The 16,460-nt window shown below is 41.3% G+C and overlaps 1 protein-coding gene across 1 annotated transcript in view; it reads left to right on the top strand.

Moving 5' to 3' along the window:
- Positions 1–16,054, top strand: part of nfia (nuclear factor I/A) — a 105,939-nt gene extending 89,885 nt beyond the window's left edge. Inside the window, 5 exon segments of the mRNA XM_058638717.1 lie at positions 3,266–3,444; positions 6,858–6,870; positions 6,873–7,022; positions 7,776–7,864; positions 15,917–16,054. Coding sequence (XP_058494700.1) covers positions 3,266–3,444; positions 6,858–6,870; positions 6,873–7,022; positions 7,776–7,864; positions 15,917–15,931 — 446 coding nt within the window. The 3' untranslated portion in view covers positions 15,932–16,054.
- Positions 16,055–16,460: the final 406 nt, after the last annotated feature.

The raw sequence follows: 16,460 nt of genomic DNA, 5'->3' as shown, positions 1-16,460 counted from the left end.
CTGCTCCTCCCTCACCTCCCTCACACACACACACACACCTCCCCCTCACTGTTAGTGGCTGTAGGTTTTGTCAGGAGGAGGAAGAACAGGAGGACGTGGAGACACACCTTCAGGGCTGTGTGCGTGTGCGTGTGTGTGCGTGTGTGTGCGTGTGTGTGATATATCTGCCTTACTTCCATGACGCCCACCCACTCCTAATCTTCCTCCTTTTTTCCTTAAGTCTAATTGTGTGTTTGACAACAGTGTGTGCGTGTGTGTGTGTGTACACTTGTTGTCACACTCTGTCAAACGTTAAAATCAGGGTCAGAATTAGGTAAAGGTTAAAGGTTAAAGGTTAGGCCTTTAGTTGTGATGGTTAAGGGAATGAGTGTCCTCACCAAGACTTCAGTGTGTGTGTGTGTGTGTGTGTGTGTGTGTGTGTGTGTGTGTGTGTTCTTGCATCCTTACCTCTACAGGTTCTCATGAAGATCAAAACCTGGTCTGAATGAGGCAGAACCTCATTCCTAAAGGGACAGGTTAAGTTAAGTGCAAAGTGGTTATAGTTAAGGTAAGGGTGAGTTATTAACTGCTTTCGGTCACTTCATGGAGACCAAAACCTGGTCCTAATGAGGCAGAACCTCATTTCTGAGGGACTGTTTGAATTTAAAAAGTATGGATTGAGACAAACCTGAATCCTTAAATCCTCTTCAACGACGACACGCCGTGATTTGGATCTTCTCCAGATGATTACACAGGATTAGTTTGAAGTCTAAATATTAGTCTTTTCACCTCCTCCTCCTTCACTCCACCATTCCTCCTCCTCCTCATTCTCCTCACTCTCCTCCCCCATCTCCTTCACCTCCTTATTCCCCCCTGCGGTGCAGATGAAGGAGCTCTGCCGTTTAATTCTCCTCCTCCTCTTTTATTGTTTCTCAATCCATGTCTTGATGGAAAATATCTTCTTCATGGAAAAGTTGGCAGAGGAGAGATGAGGAGGAGGAGGAGAAGGAGGAGGAGGAGGAGGAGGAGGAGGAGGGGGATGGTGTCTGAGCAGTGAGGCGAGGCAATTTGCAAAGTGGAACTAATCCCGGTCCTTTCTTCTGTGTTCAACATGCAGGCCGTCGGTCCTCGATACCACACACATGCACACGCGCGCACGCACACACACACACACACACACAGACACACGCACACACACATGCTGCAGTTAAAGGAAGAGTCCGACTTTTTGGAAAAATCCTCCCGTCTGCAATTTAGCCCGAAGACGGACGAGAAGATCAATATCAATTTATTCTCTGTCCGTTCACTGGAGACTTTACATGTTTGCCTCTGCATAATTCACCATTGTGTTGTGTTGTTTGCACTCAGGCTGCAGATCACACTGTGACCTGTAGGGGGCGTACTGCTGAAGTGATCGCTCCCTGCACCAAAGTCCATAGAGAAACTGTGTTTTTACGTCACCTCCTTCTGTACGTTCACATGTTATTTTGTGAGTTCAGGGTTTGAGTTCAAGCCTTTGCTTAGATTTACCTCAGTGACACAAAGTGACCACACGAGGCAGCAGAGGACCAGCAGCTGCTGTGTCCCTACAAGCTAAAAACGCTGGTTTTCTCTTTGGACTTTGGTGTGGGAGAGTGAGACGTTTATAAAATGACTCAAACTTCAGTTCTCAGTCAGAAAAGACCTCAAACATGGACCAGGTGATGATCAGCAAGTTCTCTTCATATAACTTTGTCAATTTAAGTTGGAATGAGCTGAACCATTTTCTTTTTACAGTGTATGACTGTTCTATAAGGCGGCTTTTTCTGGGAAATACAGACTCTGTTACATCACATGAATCTTAATAACTGTATATAGACACACAGTAAAGCAGTTTGACAGTGAAAACTAAAATAACATCAAATTTAATTCAATTTAAGTCTTTATATTTAACTATTTTTTGTTAATGTCTGGTTCTAATCACAACTGGTGTTAAAGACTGTGACTTTAAACAGTTGTCATTGACATGAGCAGATACTAGCCTATTAGCTTAGCATAAAGACTGTAAGCATTGGGGAAACAGAACTAGCCTCTTAGCTTAGCATAAAGGCTTTAAGCATCGGGGAAACAGAAATAGCTGATTAGCTTAGCATAAAGACTGTAAGCATTGGGGAAACAGAAATAGCCTGTTAGCTTAGCATACAGGCTTTAAGCATTGGGGAAACAGAAATAGCTGATTAGCTTAGCATAAAGACTGGAAGCATTGGGGAAACAGAACTAGCCTATTAGCTTAGCATACATGCTTCAAGCATTGGGGAAATAGAAACAGCTGATTAGCTTAGCATAAAGACTGTATGCAGTAGAAAGGAGTTACCTCGACTTGTAAATTTTTTGATGTTTTTTTGTTTTGTTTTGAACATTTATGAAGTTTTAACTTTAGAGACGTGAAAAAGTGAGCGCACACACACACACACACAGACACACACACAGGTGGTTGTACAGACTTGTACAGAGAGTGAGGTCATTTGTATTAGTGTATATACACAATGCAGTGTGGGTGTGTGTGCGTGTGTGCGTGCGTGCGTGTGTGTGTGTGAGAGAGAGAGCAGAGAAAGCCATCCATCTGATGATTACTGTAAACACACACACACACACACAGGGTCAGTGTGTATTATCAGAGTGATAAATCACAGCAGACTTTAAGTGAATTAGTGCAGCAGCTTTAACTCTCCATCCATCCCTCGCTCTCTCTCTCTCTCTTTCTTTACATTCAAATGTCTCTCTCTCTGTCATTTCCAGTCTCTCTATCAGTGTCTCCCTCTCTCTCTGCCCTCTGTTATATCACTCTTTATTCTCCCCTCTCTCTCTCTCTCTCTCTCTCTCTCTCTGACCACAGTTCTATACATCACAGTCCTTAACGAGGCCTCAGCCACTAACGAGCAATCAGAGAATATTAGACCAATTAGAGCCTTAATTAGATTGGAGGAGAGGAGTGGAAGGAGAGGAGAGGAGGAACCAGGATGAGGAGAACCCCGCCTACTTTTGTTTTGATTGACAGCTCTGTGAGAACTGCATTGTGGTCTGTGGTGAATGTTTCATCTGCTCTGCTGTGTCCATCATCACGTATTTGCATGTTAAGCCACGCCCCCCTCTCTGATTAACTTCAAAAAGTCTCTCCCCTTACCTCCTCCCCCTCCTCACTTAACTCTCTCGTTCTCTCAACACGATGTACTTGTCATAATTTTGTCTCTGATTCTCTCCCCCCCGTCCCGTCCTCACCTGTCCTCACCCCCTCCCTCCCCCACAGCGAGCCCCCATGCTCCGCCCTCCAGCCTCCACTTCTCCTCCTCCCCCATCCTGCAGCAGCCCGGCTCCTACTTCTCTCATCCGGCCATCAGGTATCACCCGCAGGAGACGCTCAAGGAGTTCGTCCAACTGGTGTGTCCTGACTCCGCCCAGCAGGCCGGACAGGTGGGCTTCCTCAACGTAAGAACACACACACTCACACTCACACTCACACTCACACACTCACACACTCTCTCATAATACACAGAGACTCATATGAGACGGGTTTTCCGTCCTCTGCAAAGGTGGGATCAGAAAACACTGCAGTGTGTGTGTGTGTGTGTGTGTGTGTGTCCTGTCTGCACTGAGATAGTTGATATATCTTTGTCTAGACACTGAATCAATACACCCTCCACCATCACACACACACACACACACACATACACACATTTTGCATACGTGGTAAAAAGTGAACATGAACTGATCAATAACCAGAAACTCTGAGTGTCGGTGATTTTATTTTTGTCAGTTTAGTGACTTTGTTGAAGGATTTATACTTTAATAAACGACTGATTGTAGAGATGATACTCAGACCGATACTGATACTGATACTGAGCATCGTATCAAAATCATTGGATCAGATTTTCGAATGAGAAAAATCTTAATCTGTAAAATCTGTAAAAATCCTATATATTTCATGGTTCACTGACTGTAAAACCAGCAACAGCATTTATATCAGCAATTATCAGTATCAGTTGTGTTATTGGTATCAGTAGATACTTGAGGTTGTGTTATCAGTATCAGTAGATACTTGAGGTTGTGTTATCAGTAGATACTTGAGGTTGTGTTATCAGTATCAGTAGATACTTGAGGTTGTGTTATCAGTAGATAATTTAGGTTGTGTTATCAGTAGATACTTGAGGTTGTGTTATCGGTAGATACTTGAGGTTGTGTTATCAGTAGATACTTGAGGTTGTGTTATCAGTAGATACTTGAGGTTGTGTTATCAGTAGATAATTGAGGTTGTGTTATCAGTATCAGTAGATTCTTGAGGTTGTGTTATCAGTAGATACTTGAGGTTGTGTTATCGGTATCAGTAGATACTTGAGGTTGTGTTATCGGTATCAGTAGATACTTGAGGTTGTGTTATCAGTATCAGTAAATACTTGAAGTTGTGTTATCAGTGGATACTTGAGGTTGTGTTATCAGTATCAGTAGATACTTGATGTTGTGTTATCAGTGGATACTTGAGGTTGTGTTATCAGTATCAATGGATACTTGAGGTTGTGTTATCAGTAGATACTTGAGGTTGTGTTATCAGTAGATACTTGAGGTTGTGTTATCAGTATCAGTAGATACTTGAGGTTGTGTTATCAGTAGATAATTGAGGTTGTGTTATCAGTATCAGTAGATACTTGAGGTTGTGTTATCGATAGATACTTGAGGTTGTGTTATCAGTAGATACTTGAGGTTGTGTTATCAGTAGATAATTGAGGTTGTGTTATCAGTATCAGTAGATACTTGAGGTTGTGTTATCAGTAGATACTTGCGGTTGTGTTATCAGTATCAGTAGATACTTGCGGTTGTGTTATCAGTATCAGTAGACACTTGAGGTTGTGTTATCAGTATCAGTAATTACTTGCGGTTGTGTTATCAGTAGATACTTGCGGTTGTGTTATCAGTATCAGTAGATACTTGCGGTTGTGTTATCAGTATCAGTAGACACTTGAGGTTGTGTTATCAGTATCAGTAATTACTTGCGGTTGTGTTATCGGTAGATACTTGCGGTTGTGTTATCAGTATCAGTAGATACTTGAGGTTGTGTTATCAGTAGATACTTGCGGTTGTGTTATCAGTATCAGTAGATACTTGCGGTTGTGTTATCAGTATCAGTAGACACTTGAGGTTGTGTTATCAGTATCACAGTAATTACTTGCGGTTGTGTTATCGGTAGATACTTGCGGTTGTGTTATCAGTATCAGTAGATACTTGAGGTTGTGTTATCAGTAGATACTTGAGGTTGTGTTATCAGTATCAGTAGATACTTGCGGTTGTGTTATCGGTAGATACTTGCGGTTGTGTTATCAGTATCAGTAGATACTTGCGGTTGTGTATCAGTAGATACTTGAGTTGTGTTATCAGTATCAGTAGACACTTGAGGTTGTGTTATCAGTATCAGTAATTACTTGCGGTTGTGTTATCAGTAGATACTTGCGGTTGTGTTATCAGTATCAGTAGATACTTGCGGTTGTGTTATCAGTATCAGTAGACACTTGAGGTTGTGTTATCAGTATCAGTAATTACTTGCGGTTGTGTTATCGGTAGATACTTGCGGTTGTGTTATCAGTATCAGTAGATACTTGAGGTTGTGTTATCAGTAGATACTTGAGGTTGTGTTATCAGTATCAGTAGATACTTGCGGTTGTGTTATCAGTATCAGTAGACACTTGAGGTTGTGTTATCAGTATCAGTAATTACTTGCGGTTGTGTTATCGGTAGATACTTGCGGTTGTGTTATCGGTAGATACTTGCGGTTGTGTTATCAGTATCAGTAGATACTTGAGGTTGTGTTATCGGTAGATACTTGAGGTTGTGTTATCAGTATCAGTAGATACTTGAGGTTGTGTTATCAGTAGACACTTGAGGTTGTGTTATCAGTATCAGTAGATACTTAAGGTTGTGTTATCAGTAGATACTTGAGGTTGTGTTATCGGTAGATACTTGAGGTTGTGTTATCAGTATCAGTAGATACTTGAGGTTGTGTTATCAGTAGACACTTGAGGTTGTGTTATCAGTATCAGTAGATACTTGAGGTTGTGTTATCAGTAGACACTTGAGGTTGTGTTATCAGTATCAGTAGATACTTAAGGTTGTGTTATCAGTAGATACTTGAGGTTGTGTTATCAGTATCACTAGAGCGGTCTGATACTGTTCAAATTACTTGGATCTTATGTTGAATTTGACAACTTTCTTTTCACTAACCCACTTTTTAAAGATTGTAAATAATCAAATCACGTTGTCATCCGTGACAAGAGCAAATTGTACGTGTGCCCTCTGCTGGATTCTTAGGGTACAACCTGCGTTTATGAGTGTTTGAGCAGGACCCGCCCATGTTGGAAATAATATCAAATTTTTGATTATGATATGTGATTTCAAAGCACTTCCTACTGTTGTTTTGAAGTCAGTGTTTGTGCAACTTAAAACAACGAGAGCATTTTTGGACAGAAAAGTCCACACACTGCTGATCATGTGACCTGTAAAGGAACAGCATGTACATGTGTGTGTGTGTGTGGAGGACAGTATATGTGTAGGTAAAGAGAGAGAGAGACAGAAGGAGGCAGAGAGGTGAAGCGAGGTACTGTGGTATTATGCTTATAGATTAGCAGGATAAAATGCCAACAGCAGCAGAATTCTTTATGACCAGCACGGAAAAGTGCTGACACACACACACACACACACACACACACACACACTCAGAGGACTGCACAGAGTTGAGCTGTTACAGGTTATAACCATGTGACCGACCTGTTGTCGTTATTCCATAAATATTAATAATAAAACCCTGTATATATTTGTATTACATTTAATATTTTAATCACCCCCCCCGTCTTCAGCCTAATGGTAGCTCCCAGGAAAGGTTCACAACCCTTTCCTGCCAACGCCCATGCTGCCTCCCCCTCCTCCTCCCCCAATGGCCCGTCCCGTCCCGCTGCCCGTCGACGCCAAGCCGCCCTCCACGTCCTCCACCGAGGGGGGAGGCAACTCACCCACCTCACCCAGTGAGTACAAACACACACACACACATTTACCTGGAGGCAAATCCGCCTCCACAACAAAAGAAACACTATTTGAATCATTATTAAACTCATATTCACTGAGAAATAATCTGTGAGAAGTGACTTCATTTGGCAGAAAACAGACGCAGCTGCATCCGTCTCACTCTCATCAACAACAACAACATCTCTTTGATTTCAGCCGTTAAACGTGTGTGATTCAGATTTCACTTCATATTCAGAAGGGAATAAATCTTTGTCATGACTCTGACCGACATAATCCTGCACTTTAATCCAGAGTATGAGCTGCTGCTCTCTGGTCGGAGGTTTAGAGTTCCTCGCCGCAGACTGAACCGATTCACAAAGTCATTGAATAAGCCCGGGTTTGCATTCTTCGCGGCTACTTATTATTATTATTATTATTATTATTTATTTATTCACTCAGCAGAAATGTGAAATGTTGTGTATCTTTCACCATTAGGGTGATTTTAATATCTGTTGTATTTGTTGTTGTCTTGACTGCAGCACAGGTGAAGGGTCCAAGACAAATATAAAGTTAATCTTGATCTTTATTAATCTGTCCGACATTAACGACACGCGGAAATGAAAGGTCGATATGTTATAACGAGGATCTGCTGTCCTTCATCCTCATCCTCATCCCTTCAGAAATGAATATTTAAATACAAGAGTAGATTTAAATAACGACTCTAAACTAACTGACTGTGTGTGTGTGTGTGTGTGTGTGTGTGTGTTGCACAGCTTACTCCACCCCCACTACATCTCCAGCCCAGCGGTTCGTCAGCGTCGGACCCAGAGACCCCGGCTTTAATATCCCTCAGCAACCACAGGTAAGACACTGCAGGGTCGTCCTCCTGACCTCCTGACCTCCTGACCTCCTGACCTCTGTGTTGCTGGTTCTTCTCCACATTCATGTTTTACAGACAGTTATTGGTGCCAAATAACAAAAGTGTGTGTATTTGTACAGCTGGAGTTCATAAAGTTCACTGTAGCAGAGACTGAAGCGTCACCGTCTCCATGGCAACCATCAGTTTAATTAAGCATTTGGAGATTTTCCTGTGGTGTCCACACATGTGTATGAGTTTAAGTGAGTGTGTGTGTGTGTGTTCATTCTGTCTGGTCCTCACATCTATAAAGGCCTTTTTAAGACCTGGTTTTAGGGTTACAATTGGGTTTAGATGGTGTGCGTGCGTGCGTGCGTGCGTGCGTGCGTGCGTGCGTGCGTGCATGTGTGTGACAGGAATAGCAGCAACATCTCAGGTCAGGACTGTGAACATGAAGCACAGAGCAGGTGTCAGTGAACGCAACGTCCACGTGTGTGTGTGTGTGTGTGTGTGTGTGTGTGTGTACAGGTCAGGGTCTGTTTTGCCACCAGATTACACTCTTCATAAATCTGGTGGCAAACAGACCCTGACCTGTAACACACACACACACACACACACACACACACACACACACACACACAGTAGTGTGATTTTAGTGAAGTGGGAGTTCTCTTGTTGACAGTCGAGACATGTTTGATTGCTTTAGTGTGTGTGTGTGTGTGTGTGTGTGTGTGTGTGTGTGTGTGTGTGTGTGTTTCACAGTGAACGATGCTGTTGATTTATTGACTCTGTCATACACCAATGCACACACACACACACACACTCACTCTCTCTCTTAAGACATGAGCCAGGTGTTTGTCACCACTTCCAGAAACAGACTCCAGTTATTTATGTCTCCTGTGTCTCCGTCTTCTCTCTGTCTTCTCTCCGTCTTCTCGTCTTCTCTCTGTCTTTTCTCCGTCTTCCCTCGTCTTCTCTCTGTCTTTTCTCCGTCTTCCCTCGTCTTCTCTCCGTCTTCTCTCCGTCTTCTCTCGTCTTCTCTCCATCTTCTCTGCGTCTTCTCTCAGTCTGCTCTCCGTCTTCTCTCTGTCTTCTCTGCGTCTTCTCTGCGTCTTCTCTCGTCTTCTCTCCGTCTTCTCTCCGTCTTCTCTCTGTCTTCTCTGCGTCTTCTCTCCGTCTTCTCTCGTCTTCTCTCCGTCTTCTCTCCGTCTTCTCTCCGTCTTCTCTCGTCTTCTCTCCATCTTCTCTCTGTCTTCTCTCTGTCTTCTCTCCGTCTTCTCTCTGTCTTCTCTGCGTCTTCTCTGCGTCTTCTCTCGTCTTCTCTCCGTCTTCTCTCCGTCTTCTCTCTGTCTTCTCTGCGTCTTCTCTCCGTCTTCTCTCGTCTTCTCTCCGTCTTCTCTCCGTCTTCTCTCTGTCTTCTCTGCGTCTTCTCTCCGTCTTCTCTCGTCTTCTCTCCGTCTTCTCTCCGTCTTCTCTCCGTCTTCTCTCGTCTTCTCTCCATCTTCTCTCTGTCTTCTCTCTGTCTTCTCTCCGTCTTCTCTCTGTCTTCTCTCCGTCTTCTCTCGTCTTCTCTCCATCTTCTCTCTGTCTTCTCTCCGTCTTGTCTCCGTCTTCTCTCTGTCTTCTCTCCGTCTTGTCTCTGTCTTCTCTGCGTCTTCTCTCCGTCTTCTCTCGTCTTCTCTCCGTCTTCTCTCTGTCTTCTCTCCGTCTTCTCTCCGTCTTCTCTCGTCTTCTCTCCATCTTCTCCCTGTCTTCTCTCCATCTTCTCTCTGTCTTCTCTCCGTCTTGTCTCCGTCTTCTCTCTGTCTTCTCTCCGTCTTGTCTCTGTCTTCTCTCCATCTTGTGAGTAGTTCGAAGTTTTCAAAGAAACTATTTTTATTATGTTGTTGTTTTGATTAAAGAACATATTTTAAATATAAACAAGCTTTTAAAGAAGTTATTTTTAAACAATGAGGACGTTTTTCCTGAAGAATGTGAGGCGATGTAAATGTCCATATGCTGTTTATATGGTCAGTGAGAGACACTCAGAGCACACACTCACACACACACACAGAAGAGACAAGGACAAAAGTCACTGTGGGCGGTCGACATTAGACTTCTTTTAGAGAGTGAGAGCCATGGGACAGTAGAGTAAACACCCCCCCATCGCCATGGTGACAAACTGGACAGTCTGTGTATGTGTGTGCATGTGTGTGTATGTGGGGAGTGGGGGGCAGATGGCACTGGCTTTGTGTGGGAGTGGGCATGGTGCCCACACGGGTCAGCGTGGTGGTTGCTGTGGGCGACAGTGGCGGTTGCCCGTGGAAACCAAGATGGACGTAGGTAGTGGGCACCAACACACACACACACACACACACATATATTGATCAGGTCATGGCAGCCCATTGTGTTGCAGTCAGTATGAAAATGTGTGTTTGTGTGTGTGTGTGTCTCTCATGCTTTGTCTCTATGTCCTATTTACACACAGTCCTCAAGGTGAACACCACACCTGCTACACACACTGTGTGTGTGTGTGTGTTCTTGTATGTGTATCACATACAAATTTAAAGGTTTTTGTATAGGTTTAGAATTGGTTTGACGTTAAGGTTAATGGTTAGTCGTGATGGTTAAGGTTAGGTTAAGGGCCAGGAAATACTTAATGTGTCTGAGTGTCCTCAGTAAGAATGCTGTGGGACATAATGATTGATTCATCTGTGGATTATTTTTAGGTCCATAAAATGTCTTGTTTTTGTTAAACTAGAAAATATTCACATTTGAGAAGCTGAAAAATGACAGAAAGTAGAAAACATTCACATTTAAGAAGCTGAAAAATGTCAAAAAGTAGAAAATATTCACATTTAAGAAGCTGAAAAATGACAGAAAGTAGAATATATTCACATTTAAGAAGCTGAAAAATGACAGAAAGTAGAAAATATTCACATTTAAGAAACTGAGAAATGTCAGAAAGTAGAAAATATTCACATTTAAGAAATTTAAAAATGACAGAAAGTAGAAAACATTCACATTTAAGAAGCTGGAAAATGACAGAAAGTAGAAAATATTCACACTTGAGAAATTGAAAAATTGCAGAAAGTAGAAAATATTCACATTTGAGAAGCTGAAAAATGACAGAAAGTAGAAAATATTCACATTTGAGAAGCTGAAAAATGACAGAAAGTAGAAAATATTCACATTTAAGAAATTTAAAAATGTCAGAAAGTAGAAAATATTCACATTTAAGAAATTTAAAAATGACAGAGAGTAGAAACTATTCACATTTGAGAAGCTGAAAAATGTCAGAAAGTAGAAAATATTCACATTTAAGAAGCTGAAAAATGTCAGAAAGTAGAAAATATTCACATTTAAGAAGCTGAAAAATGTCAGAAAGAAGAAAATATTCACATTTAAGAAGCTGAAAAATTACAGAAAGTAGAAAACATTCACATTTAAGAAGCTGGAAAATGACAGAAAGTAGAATATATTCACATTTAGGGGTTGAAAAATGACAGAAAGTAGATAATATTCACATTTAAGGAGTTGAAAAATGACAGAAACTAGAAAATATTCACATTTGAGAAGCTGAAAAATGACAGAAAGTAGAAAACATTCACATTTAAGAAGCTGGAAAATGTCAGAAAGTAGAAAATATTCACATTTAAGAAGCTGAAAAATGACAGAAAGTAGAAAATATTCACATTTAAGAAGCTGAAAAATGACAGAAAGTAGAAAACATTCACATTTAGGGGTTGAAAAATGACAGAAAGTAGAAAATATTCATATTTAAGGAGTTGAAAAATGACAGAAAGTAGAATATATTCACATTTAAGAAGCTGAAAAATGACAGAAAGTAGAAAATATTCACATTTAAGAAATTGAAAAATGACAGAAAGTAGAAAACATTCACATTTAAGAAGCTGGAAAATGACAGAAAGTAGAATATATTCACATTTAGGGGTTGAAAAATGACAGAAAGTAGATAATATTCACATTTAAGGAGTTGAAAAATGACAGAAAGTAGAAAATATTCACATTTGAGAAGCTGAAAAATGACAGAAAGTAGAAAATATTCACATTTAAGAAATTTAAAAATGTCAGAAAGTAGAAAATATTCACATTTAAGAAATTTAAAAATGACAGAGAGTAGAAACTATTCACATTTGAGAAGCTGAAAAATGTCAGAAAGTAGAAAATATTCACATTTAAGAAGCTGAAAAATGTCAGAAAGTAGAAAATATTCACATTTAAGAAGCTGAAAAATGTCAGAAAGAAGAAAATATTCACATTTAAGAAGCTGAAAAATGACAGAAAGTAGAATATATTCACATTTAGGGGTTGAAAAATGACAGAAAGTAGATAATATTCACATTTAAGGAGTTGAAAAATGACAGAAACTAGAAAATATTCACATTTGAGAAGCTGAAAAATGACAGAAAGTAGAAAACATTCACATTTAAGAAGCTGGAAAATGTCAGAAAGTAGAAAATATTCACATTTAAGAAGCTGAAAAATGACAGAAAGTAGAAAATATTCACATTTAAGAAGCTGAAAAATGACAGAAAGTAGAAAACATTCACATTTAGGGGTTGAAAAATGACAGAAAGTAGAAAATATTCATATTTAAGGAGTTGAAAAATGACAGAAAGTAGAATATATTCACATTTAAGAAGCTGAAAAATGACAGAAAGTAGAAAATATTCACATTTAAGAAACTGAGAAATGTCAGAAAGTAGAAAATATTCACATTTAAGAAATTAAAAATGACAGAAAGTAGAAAATATTCACATTTAAGAAGCTGAAAAATGTCAGTAAGTAGAACATATTCACATTTAAGAAGCTGAAAAATATCAGAAAGTAGAAAATATTCACATTTAAGAAGCTGAAAAATGACAGAAAGTAGAAAATATTCACATTTAAGAAGCTGAAAAATGACAGAAAGTAGAAAATATTCACATTTAAGAAATTGAAAAATGTCAGAAATTAGAAAATATTCACATTTAAGAAGCTGAAAAATGACAGAAAGTTCTTTTAATTCTTCAAAAAAAAGACTGATTCAGATTATCAAAATAGTTGCTGATTAATTTAGCAATGAATTAATAATCAATTGCTTGTCGCAGCCTTAGTGAGAATCGGTATGTGTTCTTGTATTTGTCATAAACACTGACCTTGTCAGGACCAGTCATCCTCATGGAGCCCAAAACCTGGTCTTAATGAGGCAGAACCTCATTTCAGAAAGGGACCTGGTTAAGTTTCGGCCTAAGATTTGAGTTGTGGTTAAGTTAAGTTAAGGTTAGGACTTCTCTCAGCTTTAAACGTTTTTTGGGTTTAAGACCTGGACTTTAGGGTTAGAATTAGATTTGGGATTAGATTAGGTTTAGTTTAGTTGGGTCAGTTAAGGTAAAGGTTAGAGTAAGTGTCCAGGAAATGAATGTGAGTCATTGAGATGTCCTCTGTAGTCATGGAAACCATGACTACAGAGGACTGTGTGTGTGCTGACTCAGGGCAACACAGGTCCGTCCATAAGAGCGTGAGGAAGGATGAAAGTCTTATTTAATGAACACAGATTCAGTTTGTAGTGATTTCAGATCAGTGATTTCCTGCTCTGTGTTTGTGGCTGAAAAGCCTCAGTAAATATTGTCCTGGGACAGAGGACGTTTGCTGGGATGCTCAGTCGTTGACAGACACTTTTCCTGCTCCTGATTGAACGCGTTGGCCTGAAGCGTCGCAAGATCAATTCTCCCAATAAGTTTCAGCAGAGAGAGAAAGAAAAAAGCACTCGTGGCAGAACAATGCTTCAGTTTTAATCAGTAACAAGGAACTTAAATCAGTGTTTTTCAAGAGAGGTTACAAAGAATAGAGCTGCAGAGACGTCGTGAGGATCTGTGGAAGGATCAGTCTGCTATGAAGTACCTTAAAGGTGATACTTGAGTAAAAGTACAAGTATGTGACCAGAAAAAGTCACTTTTTTATAATATTACTTATACAGTAAAAGTCTTTAAGTTTATGACATTTACTTAACTTAAGTATCAAAAGTCATTTTCTGATATCTAAGTTTAAGTTAAGTGAAAAGCAAGTAAAGAGTTAGGTTTGAACCACGGTGGTTCAGTGGTCGGGAGAGTTGTCTTTCAACTGGAACGTTATGGGTTCAATTCCTGGCTCTGCTCGTCTGTGTGTGTCCTTGAGCAACGACACTTAACCTCATGTTACAGCGTGTGAATGTGAATGAATGAGTGAAAACTGTGGTGTGAAGCTCTGTATAAATACAGACCATAATACCAACTCTTCTTCTTCTTCTGGTTTTATTTGGTAACAGGTTAGATGAAATAAGTCGTAAAAGTAAATATAAATAACAAAGTAAAGCAGAGATACGCGAGTGTTTGTTACTTTGTTACATTACTACACTGAGGTGGAGGCGGGGCCTCGTCTTTCTCTGAGTGAGTTTCATCTTCTCTGAGTCTTCTCAGGACAGTGAGCGGGCGAGAGACACCAACACACACAGGAGGAGAGACAGAGAGAGAGAGACACAGAGAGAGGGAGGAAGAGAGGGAGAGAGGGAGAGAAAAGTCCCAGCGTCAGCAAGTTGTATTGATTAAAAACTAACCTTCCAGTCTTCTCCTCTATCACTGCGCACACACACACACACACACACACACACACACACAGCAATAGAATTACGAGTCAGGATCAAGTGAGTGCACAGAAACTCTGCAACACACACACACACATACACATTTACCTTGTTTGTTTAAAAAAAAAACACATTTTCTAAATTGCATGAAAAAAAAAGTTGTGTGTGTGTGTGTGTGTGTTAGGAGTGTGAAGAAGTGCAGCGCGGGACAGGAGGAGAGTAAAGAAAGGAAAGGAGGGATAGGACGGAGGTGTGGAGTGAGGGTGTGAGTGGGTGGGGGTGGCGATGCGGTTGCCTTGGCGATGGTAGTCACGTCCCGGGCCGTCTGGTTGTCCCTGGCAACCAGACATGATGTAAGGCGGGGATGAACTTGAACTCGACGGGGCAGTGAGGAAGAGGAAGAGGAGGAGGAAGAGTCTGGAAAGATTCATGAAACGTGAACGATGCAACGTTTGTCGATCAATACTGGACACACACACACACACACACACACACACACACACACACACACACACACACACACACACACACACACACACACAGTCTGGTGGGATTGTGTACAAAAACTCCCCAGTGAAGAAGAAGAAGAAGCTTGTGTGAGTCTGAGATCTCCTCAGGTCTCCTCAGGTCTCTTCAGGTCTCCTCAGGTCTCCTCAGGTCTCCTCAGGTCTCTTCAGGTCTCCTCAGATCTCCTCAGGTCTCCTCAGGTCTCCTCAGGTCTCTTCAGGTCTCCTCAGGTCTCTTCAGGTCTCTTCAGGTCTCCTCAGGTCTCCTCAGGTCTCTGCTGGTCTCCTCAGGTCCAGACATGGATCAGAAAAGTTCACGTCTGTGCTGCGTTCACTGCCCCCTGCTGGCTGCACGTTCAGAGTGACGTGACAAAGACAAAAGTGCTTTAACTTTAGATTCTTAAACTTTCTTTTCCTCCTGTTGAGACTTTCAGGGTTTTTTGAGGTGAACATGTGACTTCCTTAAGTTCCCTAAGGCGAAATGATTGTTTCTTCTGTTTTCCTTTTTGAGATGAAATAAGAGAACACGTTCTCTGTGACACTGAGTTCACATCAGACTGTATTTTTCAGAGAATCCACACAAATACTTCAAAATAATTCTATTTCTTTTCAAATTCTTGAAGGGCCTGGCCCCGCCCCCACAGCCTCACACACCTCACTGATTGGCTGATTGATTTTTATTGTATGGCTATTACTTTTTTTTACCCATGTTTTATTACTGTGTGTGGTTTAATTTATTTTATATGTATTTTATTGCCTCGCGTGAGCTTTTATGTCTTTTATTTCTTCTTCTGTGAGAGCACTCTTGTCTTAAAGTGCTTTACAAATAAAGTTGGATTGGATTGGACAAAGGGTGAGGGTAGATTGTGGACACATGCACGATCATGTGTCATGTCCTGATCATGTTGAGACACTAACGCTTGTCCTCTTCTGTCTCCGCCTCCTCAGTGGTACCTGGGATAAGGACTCCAGAGGGCGCTCCACACACCTGTACGACAGGCCGCCGCAGCCTCCTCCTCAACCTTTGACCTCAGCTGCAACAGAGAGCCCCGTCTTGCCCCACCCACCACAGCGCTCCCCTTCACCTTCTCCTGTGCGTCTGACTCCGCCCCTACCAGCGCCATACAGAGACTCGGCAGCATCAGCATGGCTACAGCGGATCAAACGCTCCTCCCCCCGACCCCTGACCCCTGGTGTTTAACGCCCACTGTGTAAACTGTATGTCATATAGACGTCCCTGTGGACATGTGATGCATATATGTCCATGTTCATATATGTAGTGCCAGACCCTGTAAGTCCCCTCACACACATACACACACACACACACAAACACACTTACACACACACACATACACACACACAAACACACACACACACACACACACACGCACACGCACACGCACACTCACACACACACTCACACACACACTCACACACTTACACACAAACACACACTTACACACAAACACACACACTTACACACAAACACACA

This window comes from Solea solea, chromosome 9 (genome assembly GCF_958295425.1).
Source record: "Solea solea chromosome 9, fSolSol10.1, whole genome shotgun sequence".
Taxonomy (NCBI): Eukaryota; Metazoa; Chordata; class Actinopteri; order Pleuronectiformes; family Soleidae; genus Solea; species Solea solea.
The sequence above is the reverse complement of the archived record's forward strand: the minus strand, read 5'-3'. Positions and strand labels throughout refer to the sequence as shown.